A 13,970-nucleotide genomic window follows, 5' to 3' on the forward strand; every position below is an offset into this window, starting at 1 on the left:
ATCTCTATTCCCTAACAATGAAGAATCTACGCAGGAAACTACAAAAACAATTCCTTTTACAACAGCATCACAAAGAATAAAATAACAGGGATTAACATAAGGAGGTAAAAGACTTGTACACTTTTAAAAAGATATTTTAAAAGACATAAATAAATGGAAACACACCCAAGTTCATGGATTGGGAAACACTGTTAGCATGTCCATACTGCCCCCAGCAATCTACAGATTCAAAGCAATCCCAATTATCCTTTTTGCAGAAAGAGAAAAACACATCCTTAAATTCATAAGGAAACTCAAAGAACTCTGACAGAGGAAAAACAATCTTGAAAAGAACAAAGCTGAAACACTTATACTTCCATATTTCAAAATTTACAACACAACTACAGTAATCAAAACAGTGTGGTACTGCCATAAAGACAGACACACAGACGAATGAAACAGAATACAGCACTCAGAATAAACCCCTGCACAGATAGTCAAATGAGTTTTGGTAAGGGGCCAAGACTATTCGATCAGAAATGGACAATAGTTTTAATAAATAACGCTGGGAAAACTGGGTATCTAGGTATCTACAAGAGAATGAAGTTAGCTCCTCCTTACCTAAGAACATATAAAAAAACTAACTCAAAATGGATTTAAATTTAAGACCTAAAACTATAAAACTCTTAGAAGAAAACATAGGACAAAAGCTGCATGACATCAGAATTGATGATTTCACGATGATTTCTGTGTATGACGCCAAGGCACAAGTAACAAAAGATGACAAAATGGGCTTCATGGAAACTAATAGAATAGTACAAAAAGAATGGGAGAAAATTTGCAAATCATGTATTTAGTAAAGGATTAACATCAAGAATACATAAAGAACTCCTAGCACCAAGCAACAACCAAAGACAACCCAATTAAAGGATGGGCAAAAGACTCAAATAAGCATTTCTCCAAGGAAGATCTACAAATGGCTTATAAACACATGAAAAGACATTAAAATGCTAATCTTTAGGGAAATGCAAATCAAAACTGCATGAGATAACATTTCATCCCCATTAGGATGCTACTATGAAAAAAAGATACAACAACAACCGTTTGCAAGGATGTGAAGAAATCAGAACGTTCGGGCCATGATGGTGAAAATGTAGAATTGTAAAAGTCCCTGTCGAAAACAGTATGGTGATTCCTCAAAAGTTAAAAATATAGTACAATTACCTACAATCCAGAAACTGCACTTGTGTGTATATACCCAAAAGAACTGAAAACACCGTCTCAAAGGAATATCTGTGCTCCCATGTTCCGAGCAGCATTATTCATGACAGTAAAGCACAGAAATGACCCAAGTGTCCATAGATGGGTGAATGGACAAGAAAAGTGTGGTATATACAAAAAATGGAATATTATTCAGCCTTAAAAGGAAAATTGTGACATAGGCTACAACACTGACAGATCTTGGAGACATGATGCTAAGTGAAATAAGCCAGTTAGAAAGAGACACATTGTATAATTGTACTCAGAGTACTTCAAAGTAGTCAAAATTACAGAGACAAGAAAGTACAGCTGTGGGTGCCAGGGGTTGTAAGTGAGGGAGGTGGATGGGTAGTTTAATGGCTATTAAGTTTCAATTTTACAAAAAGAAAAGATATGAAATGGATGGTAGTAATAGCTGTACAACATTCTAAACCTATTTAATACCAGTGAACGGTACACTTAAAAATGGTTAAGATGGTAAACTTTGTCATATGTATGCTACAATAAAAAAATATTAAAGTAAAAAAAGAAGACTGGGGATAGAGATAAACAACTACAAAGGGTACGACAGAACTCAGAGAGAGAAGAAAATATAATTACAAGAAGTGTCTCCGGAAATTGTGTGAAATCTCCTTCAGCATTTTTACCTCTTTGTCAAAAGGTAAAATGTTTATTAGTGGGTTTTATTTTTTATCAGAAAAAAAAATAAATGCAAGGCAAGGATAGTGGTGTAGGTATATATATATTTTTAAGATGCTTAGCTATTAAACAAAAGACAGAGGAACAGAAGTGATAACCAGGTTATGAAGAGCATTTTATGTTTGAAGATAAGACCAGCTACCGTGTATTTACAGGCTAAGGAGAAAGTTTCACTAAAGAGAACAGAGTACAAAAAATACCTGGTGTTAGTCACCACCACACAAGAAGAAAGGAATTATATTTCTCCAAGACAGCTCTTCCACTGAGAAAAGAAAGGGTTGAAATAATGAACTATTTGGCTTAGGCTGAATAGGAAAGGATATGAACCAGAGAGTAACCAAAAAGATTTGGGAGAACATAATTATATCAAACAACTAAGTATCCCCAAAAGGTTAAGAACTGATATAAGGGGAATTAAAAAAAAAAAAATGCTAGAAAACCAGGCCACCTGGGTGGCTCAGTCGACTGATTGATAAGCATCTGACTTCGGCTCACATCATGATCTTGCTATTTGTGAGATCAAGCCCTGCATCAGGTTCTGTCAGCACAGAACCTGTTTCGGGTCCTCTGTCTTCCTGTCTCTGACCCTCCCTCTCTCTCCCTTTCTCTGTCCCTCAAAAATAAACATTAAAAAAAATAAAAATGTGAAGGCAGTCAGTTAAGCGTTGGACTTCAGCTGAGGTCATGATCTCATAGTTTGTGAATTCAAGCCCCACATCAGGCTCTGTGCTGACAGCTCAGAGCCCAGAGCCTGCTTCAGATTCTATTATTCCCTCTCTCTCTGCCCCTTTCCTGGTCTCACTCTGTCTGTCTGTCTCTCTCTCTCTCTCTCTCTCTCTCTCTCAAAAATAAATAAACATTGAAAAAAAAATAGTAAAAATTTTAAAAATTAAAAAGCTAGAAAACTAAGAAAACATACTTGATGAAATTAATTATTCTAGTTAAAAACTAATCTTACCCTTACAAGCTAGGTATATTATTTGTCAAAGTTTCTGTAAGTAAAATTTCTCTAACATGATAAAAATATGCAAACCACATTAAAATTCCTCATGTAATAGGTTTCTCTCATGTTTGTTAAATAATTTCAAAGCCTCCAGAGAAAAATAATATTCACATGTGAAAAATATTTAGGTCTTCTCTCCTTTCCTTATTACCATGCCTATTTACTGTTTCCTTTACCTTGATCAGCTACTTTTTGCTTTGCTTCTTCTATTCGTTTAAGTTCATATTGCTTTGCTTCCAAGAGTTGTTTTTCTTCTTTTACAGGATCGTATTTTATTTCTACAGGAAGCACAAAAAAGAATATTTAACTGCCTAAAGTTTAAGGATACTCATTCCAAAACATACCCTTGAAAAATAATCACTAATTCTAAGTCTGCAAAAATTTAGAGTAAAAACCAATTTAATTTGATTTCCCAAATGCTACTTTAAATATAAAACTATCTCAAAATATTCACCAAAAGTATTTTGAATATAATTATCAGATATAAAGATTTTTACATCCACAAATAAAAGTACTTTAAGTTATAATGTTTAAAATTTGACTTACTAGAAGAAGGCACTATGAGTAAATAAATGTCTCCCAGGACAGCTTCAACTGGTTGAGTGTAGAGGTTTTTCCATGGAATTGTAAGATTAAGATTACCTACATGTATTTTTTTTTAAAAAAAAAGGACAAAAATATTATTCATTCAACCTGTATTTACTGCCAGTCTGTTTTCTGTCAGGTAGTAGTAGAATAGACAGCAAAATGACAAGCTGAGTCACTTTACAGAATGCTATTTTACAACCCAAAGCAATAAGCCTTTGTTGTGGTGATCTGAAATTATTTGTATTAGTACTGTTGGAAAATGTACTAAATGCTATTCTAAAAATTTACAAGTTTCTATTTATGGCAATCTGCACCACAAACATAACCATACTCTTCTGCTATTAACCAACAATCCTTGCTATTAGAATTCTGATTTCCCCAATTCTTACTCTAAATCACTATAATAAGTATTCAGAGTACATGGTCAAGAAGTAAATTATAAAACTGAAGGTGTATTTTTCATACATATAGATGATATACACGTATGTTTGTACGATTATCACTCTAAGTATATGTATGCATAGATTTCTATGGTAATAATCAAGGATTGTGAACAAGATTAGAAAAGTATTCTAACTATTCCAACATTCAAAATGTTTTACAAAACATTTTGTAAAATATTTTTAAAGCATTATGGATCTTAAACTAAAAAAACATAAGGTATTCATTATACTGATTCTTGTCTTGCATATTCAGAAAATTTCCCTAATTGTTTTAAAATACTTTAAATTTGTTTAGAAAGCATGAGTCTATTGACTTAGAAATAGTTGCCATGATTGGGAAGGGAAAATTAACAACACAATGGCTGCAGTAACCAGTAACTGGAGAAGGGGAAAAAAAATTCTACATAGATTTATCCCAAAACCCCAAAAATTCTTGTTTAAAAAAAACCCCAAACTGGAGTGCCTGAGTGGCCCAGTTAGTTAAGGATCCAAATCCTGATTTTGGCTCAGGTCATAGTCTGTCTGTGAGTTGGAGCCCTGCCTCCAACAGCACACTGACAGCATGGAGCATACTCAGAATTTTCTCTCTCGGTCCTCTCTGCCCCTCCGCTGCTTGCTCGCTGACTCTCAAAATATGAACAAATAAACTTTAAAAAAATGAAAAATTTTTAAAAACCCCAAACTGAGGAAATGATTTCATCTTACAACGTCAATCCAGAGAAAAAGAAATAAACTATCTGACTTCTAAAGAGGGATGACTTCCCAAATTTTAAATCAGAGAAGACTGGGGCGCCTGGGTGGCTGAGTCGGTGGAATGTCCCACTTCAGCTCAGGTCATGATCTCATAGTCCATGAGTTCAAGCCCCACAGTGGGCAGGCTGCCGTCAGTGCAGGGCCTGCTTCGGATCCTGTCCCCCTCTCTGCCCTACTCCCACTCACATTCTCTCAAAAAAAGACATTAAAAAAAAATCAGAGAAGACAATGACCATTTTAAATTTGTGTACAGTCCAAAATATAAGCAGAATGAAATAAACACATTAGAAAAAATAATTCTGACAAATCTGATACAATTTACAAATGTATCAGATAGATTGTTCACACACACACACACATACAATAATTCAAAAAAGTAAATAAAAGAACAGAGAAAAGTGACAAAACAGCATTAAGTTATCAAAGAAATACACACAAAGTTAATAATGTAGCACTTTCACTATTAAATCTTAAAAAAAAACTTTTTCCTCTCATTACCAGAAATTCTCATTTCTAAAAGCACAGACTTCTAGAAAATTTGGAAAATACACAGAAAGATAAACAAAGGCAATTCCAAAAATCTTCCACATAAATACAACCACTTTTAAAGTAGGCATATATTTATATTTACTATATATATGACTCTAAATGCCAAATGAAGGAAACTCTGAAGGATCAGTAAGATTAACACCACCCAAGAACAGCAAGGGGAAAATACGTTTCTATAAAACTGGTTATAATGGTGTACATCTGGAAATGTGTACTTGCTTCACTCAACAAATTGTGTCCCTACTGTATGTCAGGTATTGTACTAAGTGGTGAGAATAAAAATTAAATTGACTTAAGAAACTTATTGTCTAGTAGAAGAAAAAAATAAATAATGATATTAAAGAATGACAGGTGCTAGGACCGAGGTATGACAACCTCAGAAGCCAAGTCTCTGACTCATTCCAAGTCACATTGCCTGGGCAACCCAGACCCTACTCCTTACAACAGACCTCGATGATCAGAAGACAGCAATAACTAGTCAGAAACCTAAGAAACAGAGACAGTTATGCTATGAGGTTTAACACACTGCTCTCAACTCATTTTTAATACCTAGTAAATGTATAATTTCACAGTTTTTAAACAAAGGATATATGGACCACATGGTATCTTTAAGTTACACAACTAAGCTATTTAGATGAAAATACGTGATTTTCAATTAGTGCTCAGAAACATTAACAATATCACATTAGAGAGATACTAAGCATATCATTCTTACTGCATGTCCAGCAAGGACATTCAAATAATAAGCACAGCTTACCTATATGACCAACTTTAACTTTAAATGGTACATCCAGTTGACTCTACAAAACATATATATACATAAAATATTAGTATATATACAGGTCAACAAAACAGAAGACTTTTTGTTCCCAAAATTATTTAAGAGGTTTAAGTTAACTTGTACCTTCTCTTTACCTTCAACACTTAAATTCTTCAATAATTAATTATAATATTATTCTCAACTACATAACATTCAGGGAGACTGATCATTTTTAAATAAGTAGGGGGAAAGTTCTTCAGTAATACAGACCACCTAAATTACTCTTAGCAAAACCATACTTTTATATTGTCTGAGGGGAAAATAAGGTAGGAAATTTCACTATCGATTTGTCCTTATAGGAAAGTTAAAATTCCATTTTGCAAAAAAATCTCCTCAAAAGAATTTCTCCCCATCCAACGGAACAAAGGACAACCTTTTCCATAAGTGGTGCTGATAAAACTGGACATCCACACACAAAGGAATAAAGTTAAACCCTTATCTTATAACCATCTATAAAAATTCAAAATGGACATAAGACCTAAACATAAGAACTAAAACTACAAAACCCTTACAAGAAAACATACAGTAAAATCTTGATATTAGATTTGCCAATGATTTCTTGGATAGCACATCAAAGACACAAACAACAAAAGGAAAAAAAAAACAGATAAAATTTCACCAAGATTAAAAAGTTTGGTGCATCAAAGGACACTACCAACAGAGGCATACGGCAACACAAAGAATGGGGGTAAATTTTGCAAATCATGTATCTGGTAAAGGAAAATATCAAAAATAAATAAATACAATTCAAACAGGCAAACAAAAACAAGTAAAAAGTCAGCAACTATTTTCAATAGACATATCCAAAGAACATATACAAATGGCCAAAAAGCACATGAAAAAATGTTCAGTCTCACTAGTCATGAGGGAAATGCTAAGAGGAACGAAAATGAAATACCACTTTCTACTAGGATGGGTATAATCTGAAAATCAAAACTAATGCCTAGCTGGCTCTGCTGGTAGAGCATATGACTCTGATCTTGGGGTCATGAGCTCAAGCCCCACCTTGGGTAACAGAATATACTTAAGATAAATGAAAAAAATATTTTTTTAATTAATAAATGTCAGTAAGGATGTGGAGAAAGTGGAAACTATATGCTTTGGTAGTAGGAATATAAAATGGTTCAACTAATATGGAAAATGGAATGGCAGTTCTTAAAATATTAAGCATAAAATGACCATAAAACCAGCGATTCCACTGGAAGTCATTTAGCCATGGGGCCTGAAAACAGGGAACTGAACAGACATGTGTATGCCACTGTGACAGCAGCACTATTCCCAAGAGCCAAAAGGCAGAAACAACTCTAGTGTCTATCAAGGTATTGATGGAAAAACAAAACATGGCATAAAGATACACTGGAATATTACCCAGCTACAAAATCAAATGTTGTTCTGATACAAACAACATAGACAAACCTTAGAGGAATTATGCTAAGTGAATGTGTCAAACACAGTATGACAGACATAGCAGGATTCCACTTATGAGGTACACAAGCAAATTCATAGAAACAGAATGTAGATTAAAGGTTAGCAGGGTCTATAAAGAGCAAGAATGGGGAGTCATTTCTTAACGGTTACAGGATTCCTTTGACCCAATGAAAAAGTTACAGAAAAAAGATATGGCTTAATGACTGTATAATATGTAATTAGTACCACCGAATTCTATAATAAAAAATACTCTATAGTAAAAAAAAGAAAAACCATGGTATTAAAATTTGTAGACTATTAAAAAATGAATTAACCATTTAAAAGAAAGTCCTACAGAAAGAAAAAATTAGAAGTATTTTTAAATACTGGGAAACCACTCTCAGTTTGTGCTTTTAAGGGAGATTAAAAGTCTACTTGTTAAAATACACATTTTGCAGAAATTATTTTTTAAAAATTTTCACAAGCTTGAATAATTTAAAATGACAAAGAAAATCAAAAAGTCTATATAGTTAAATGTACTGACATTACAAATTTTTTGTACTCAAAACCTACCAGAGCATTTTCTTTAATTTCAAGATTCTTCAAGGCCACAGCTCCTAAAAAAAAAAAGATTTCAAAAATAAAATTAAAATATTAAAATATTTTTCATTTTAAAAAGGCATACTTTGGGGGTTACCTAGATGGCTCAGAAAAGCATCTGACTCTTGGTTTCAGCTCAGGTCATGATTTCACTGTTCGTGAGTCTTGAGTCCTGCATCAGGCTCTGTGCTAATAGCATGGATCGTGCTTGGATTCTCTGTCTCCCTCTCTCTCTCTCTGCACCTCCCCTGCTTGCTCTCTCTTTTTAAATAAGTAATTTTAAAAATTAAAAAATTAAAAAAATAAAAGGCATACTCAGGGCACCCAGGTGGCTCAGTCAGTTGCGCATCCAACTGCTGCTCAGACCATGAGCTCACGGTTTGTGAATTTGAGCCCCACATCGGGCTCATTGCTGTCAGCTCACAGCCCACTTTGGATCCTCTGTCCCCCTCTCTCTCTGCCCCTCTCCCACTCATGCTCTTTCTCTCAAAAATGAAAACATCTAAAAATAAATAGACATACTTCATTCTCTAAATTCCTAAAAACATACAATCTTCCAAAAGTAAATCAGAAATGAATAGAAAATTTGAACAAACTGATTACTAGCAAGGAAATTGAATCAGTAACCACAAAAATCCACAAAAAGCAAAAGTCCAAGACCAGATGGCTTCAAAGGTAAATTCTACCAAACATCTAAAGAGTTAATACCTATTCTACAACCATTCCAAAAATTCCAAAAGAAAGGAAAACTTCCAAAGTCATTCTACCAGGCCAGCAATACCCTAACACCAAAAACAAAGACACTACAAAAAGAGAAAACCAAAAGCCAGTATCACTGATGATGAAAGATACAGAGATCCTCAACAAAATATTAGTAAACCAAATCCAACAATACATTAAAAAAAAAAATCACTGACTACAATTGAGTAGGAGTCATTCCAGATGCAAGAGTGGTTTAATACTTACATATCAATCAATGTGATACCTCACATTAACAAAAGGGGAAAAAGCCCTATGATCACCTCAGTAAATGCAGAAAACATTTTGACAAAATGCAACATCCATTAACAATAAGACAAAGTATATTTAGAGTGAGCATACCTCAACATAATAACGGCCATGTATCAAAAACCCACAACTAACTAACATCATACTCGGTGGTGAAACACTAAGAGCTTTTCCTCTAAAACCAGGAACAAAACAGTGATCTCCACTCTCTCCACTTTTATTCAACATAGTACTGGAAGTCTTAATCATAGTACTCAGACAAGAAGAAGAAATAAAAGGCACTGCAATTAGCAAGGAAGAAGTAAAACTTTCACTACTTGAAAGGACATGATACTGTATATAGAAAACCCTAAAGTTTCCATCAGAAAAAAAAAAAACTATTAGAACTGATAAATGAATTCAGTAAAGTTGCAGGATACGAAATTTATGGCATCTCTACACAGTAATAATGAAGAAGAGAAATTAAGAAAACAATTCTACTTACAATTCACCAAAAATAGTAAAATACCTAGGAATAAACCCAACCAAAGAGATGAAAGACCTATACTCTGAAAAACTGTAAAATCCTGATGAAACAAATTGAAGCAAACACTAACAAATGGGAAAATACTCCATGTTCATGGATTGGAACACTATCATTAAAATCTCATTACAAAAAGCAATCTACAGGTTCAACACAATCCCTATCAAAATACTAACAGCATTTTTCAAAGAACTAAAATAAATAATCCTAAATGTGTATGGAACCAGAGAAAAGCCTGAATAGCCGAAGCAATCTTGAGAAAGAACAAATCTGGGGATATCATTATCCCAAATTTCAAGATATTCTATGAAGTTGTAGTAATCACAACAGTATGGTACCGACACAAAAATATACACATAGATCAGTGGAGCAGAATAGAGAGCCCAGAAAGAAACCCACAATTACATGGTCAATTAATCTATGACAAAGAAGACAAGAATATACAATGGAGAGAAGACAGCCTCTTCAACAGATTGTACACGAAAACTGGAGAGCTACTGAAAAAAAATGAAACTGGACCACTTTATTGCAGCATACATAAAACTCAAAAGTAGACTAAAGACCTAAATGTGCAAGCTGAAACCATAAAACCCCTCAAGAAAACAGGGACAGTAGTTTCTTTGACATCACCATAGAAACATTGTTCCAGGTCTGTGTCCTAAGGCAAGGAAACAAAAGCAAAAGTAAACTATAGGGACATTAAAATAAAAAGCTTTCCCACAGTAAAGGAAACCATCAACAACAAAACAAAAACACAACCTACTGAATGGGAAAAAGAATTTTCAAAGGATATATCCAATAAAGGGTTAATATCCAAACTCTATGAGGTACTTATACAACTCAACAGCAAAAACACTATTAATAATCTGATTTTAAATGGCAGAGGACCTGAAGACACTTTTTTTTTCCTCAAAGAGGACATCCAGAAGGCCAACAGACACAGGAAAAGATGCTCAACATCACTCATCATCAGAGAAATGCAAATCAAAACCACAATGAGATATTAACCTCCCACCTGTCAGAAAGGCTAAAATCAAAAAGACAAGAAATAACAAGTACTGGTGAGAATGTGGAGAAAAAAGAACCCTCATGCACTGTTGGTAGGAATGTAAACTGGTGCACCTGCTATGGAAAAGAATATGGAGGTTCCTCAAAAAATTATAAAAAGAGATACTATATGATCTAGTAATTCCACTACCGTATTTTTACCCCCCCAAAAAACAAAAACACTAATTCAAAAAGATATATGCATCTCTGTTTACTGCAGCATTATTTACAATAGGTAACATATGGAAGCAACCCAAGCATCCATCAGTAGATGAATGCATACACACACCGGCAAATATTACTCAGCCATAAAAAAGAATGAGACCTTGCCATTTGCAACAATATGGATGGACCTAGAAGGTATTGTGCTAAGTGAAATAAGTGAGAGAAAGACAAATACCATGATGTCACTTACATGTGGAACCTAAAAAACAAACCAATGAAACAAAAACAAACAGATTCAAATACACCGAACAAATTGATGACTGCTAGAGGAGAGATCGGTCGGGGGGATGGGCAAAATAAGTGACAGTGATTAAGTAAAGACTCCAGTTATAAAATAAATAAGTCACAGAAGTGAAAAGTACAACGAAGAGAATATAGTCAATAATGTTGCAAATATACTAATGGATGACAGATGGTGGCTACACTTAGGATGAATACTGAGTAATGTACAGAACTGTTGAATCAATATACGGTACACCTGAAACTAAACATATCATTAAGATGATTAATTTTGTGTTGTATTTCACGACTTTTTTTTTAAGTGGTGGAGATGTAAAAGAGAAATACTTTCTAGGTAAACAAAAACTGATGGCTTTTTTTTTTTTTGCCAGACCTCCCTTGCAAGAAATTTTTAAAGTTTTCACAGAGAAGGAAAACAATATAGGTCAGAAACTTAGATCTATAAGAGCATTAGAAAAGGAATAAAGGTAAAATTAAGCCTTTTAGTTTTCTTATTAATGATCTAATGGAAAGCTGTTCAAAATAATAATAATAAGGGGCACCTGGGTAGCTCAGTCGGTTGAGCATCAGACTTCAGCTCAGGTCATGATCTTACGGTTCCTGGGTTCAAGCCCCACATTAGGCTCTGTGCTGACAGCCAGCTCAGAGCCTGGAGCCCGTTTCAGATTCCATCTCTCCTTCTCTCTCTGACCCTCCCCTGCTCACGCTATCTCTGTCTCTGTCTCTCCCTCCCCCTCCCCCCCCGAAGTAAATAAAACATTAATAATAATAATAATAGCAATAGTCGACTGGGTAAGTACAGCTTACGGATAAGTGAAATAAATGACAACAATGTTATATAAAGCGAAAGGAATGAAGTAAAATACTCTTTAATGTGCCTCCACTATCTCTGAAGCAATATACCTTTATTTGATTTGACTTTGATTAGTTTCATTTTTTTGTTGTTCGTTACTGATTTATTATGAGAGAGCAAGTGAGCAGGGGAGTGGCAGAGAGACAGGGAGAGAATATCAACCAGGCTCCATGCTATCAGTGTGAAGCCAGATGTGGGGCTCAAACTCACAAACCATGAGATCATGATCTGAGCCAAAATCAAGAGTTGGATGTTTAACCAAATGAGCCACCCAGGTGCCCTAGACTTAGATTAGTTTTAAATGCACGTTGCAATCCCAAAGCACCCACTAAAAAATAATAATAAAAGATAAATAACAAATTTGAGAAGTATAATTGATATATTAGGAGAGGAAAAAATGTAATTATAGAAAATGCTCAATTAAAACCAGAAGAGGCAGAAAAAGAGGGGAAGATTTTAAAAAGCAAAGACATGCATGCAAAAAATAGAAAAGAGCTACAAATATAATAGATAACCATCAACCAACCATATCAATAATCACTTTAAATATAAATGGTCTGAATATACCAATGAAAAAAGAAAACTTGACACAGTTGAGAAGAAAAACAAAACCCAACAATATAATGTCTGCAAGGAACCCATTCTAAACCTAAAGGCATAAACAAATTAAAAGCAAAGAGATCTAATTAAAATTTATAGAACATTTCTTTCAACAATACCAGAATACATATTCTTTTCAAGTTCATACAGAACATTCACCACAATAATCCAAATTCTGGGCCATAAAACATACCTTAACAAATTTAAAGCAATAAAAGTCACACATAATTTGTTTTCAGACCAATGGACTTAACTAGAAATCGGCAACAAAAAAAAAGCTAGAAACTCCCAAAATACCTGAAGATTTGGTAAATACTAATTTAAAATAACACAGAAGTCAAAGAAGTCTCAAAAGAAACTGAAAAGTATCTTGAATCAAATGAAAACACAGCTCTCAAAACATGACATGCAGGAAAAGCAGGGCTTAGAAAGAAATTTATACCACTGAATGCATTTATTAGAAAAGAAGAAAGGTCTAATAACCTAGCTTCACCTTAGGAACCTAGAAATAGAAGAGCAAATTAAATCCTAAGTAAGCAGAAGAAAAGAAATAAGAATTAGAGCAGAAATCAATGAAATTCAATACAGAAAAATCAAGAGAAAAACCAATGAAACCAAAAGATGGTTCTCTGAAAAGATCAATAAAATTGATAAACTCTCTAGCCAGGTTAACTATGAAAGAAAAGACACAAATTACCAGTATCACAAATGAAAGGAAGGGCCATCATTACTGATTCTATGGACAGTAAAAGGATAATAAAGGAATACAAACATGCCCACAAAAGTTGTAACAATTCTTCAAAAAATATATTCTGGCAAAACTCACACAAGATAAAAAGATACTGAAATAAGCCTGTATCTATTAAAGACATTGATTCAACAATTAACAGTCTTTCAAAACTGAAATCATAATGCCCTGATGGTTTCACTAATGTTCTACCAAACATTTAAGAAAAAATGATACTAAACCCTGACGATCTCCTCTAGCAAACAGAACCAGAGGGAACACTTCTTAACTCACTTAATGAAGTCAGCATTACCCTAACACCAAAACCAGATAAACACATTACAAGAGGAAAAAAGAAAAAGAAAAAAAATAGCTACAGGCCACTATCTCCCATGAACATACATGCAAAAATCCTCAACAAAGTATCAAATTGAATCCAACAATGCAAAATAATTATACACCAAAACCAGGTGGAATATATTCCAGGTATGAAAGGCTCATTCAACATTCAAAAATAATTAATGTGATCCATTACATCAACAGGCTGAAGAAGAGAAATCTTATGATCATTATCAATAGACACAGAAAAACCAGTTTACAAAACCCAATACACACTCTTGGTTTGGGGGGGGGGAAGGGACAAAAA

The 13,970-nt window shown here is 34.0% G+C and overlaps 1 protein-coding gene across 4 annotated transcripts in view; it reads right to left on the reverse strand.

Annotated features, from left to right (window-relative positions):
- Positions 1-13,970, reverse strand: part of VPS13A (vacuolar protein sorting 13 homolog A) — a 228,674-nt gene that overhangs the window by 208,267 nt on the left and 6,437 nt on the right. For all 4 annotated transcript variants that reach the window (XR_013334008.1, XM_077759359.1, XM_077759360.1 and 1 more), the window contains exons 2-5: positions 8,075-8,118; positions 6,032-6,074; positions 3,488-3,583; positions 3,118-3,219 (exon numbers count right to left, since the gene is read on the reverse strand). Coding sequence is in view for 3 of the 4 variants with exons in the window: in XM_077759359.1 (XP_077615485.1) it covers positions 3,118-3,219; positions 3,488-3,583; positions 6,032-6,074; positions 8,075-8,118 (285 nt within the window). In the remaining variant the exon portion in view is untranslated. The remainder of the gene's footprint in view (positions 1-3,117; positions 3,220-3,487; positions 3,584-6,031; positions 6,075-8,074; positions 8,119-13,970) is intronic.

Source organism: Crocuta crocuta, unplaced genomic scaffold (assembly GCF_008692635.1).
Source record: "Crocuta crocuta isolate KB4526 unplaced genomic scaffold, BGI_CrCroc_1.0 scaffold41, whole genome shotgun sequence".
Lineage (NCBI taxonomy): Eukaryota > Metazoa > Chordata > Mammalia > Carnivora > Hyaenidae > Crocuta > Crocuta crocuta.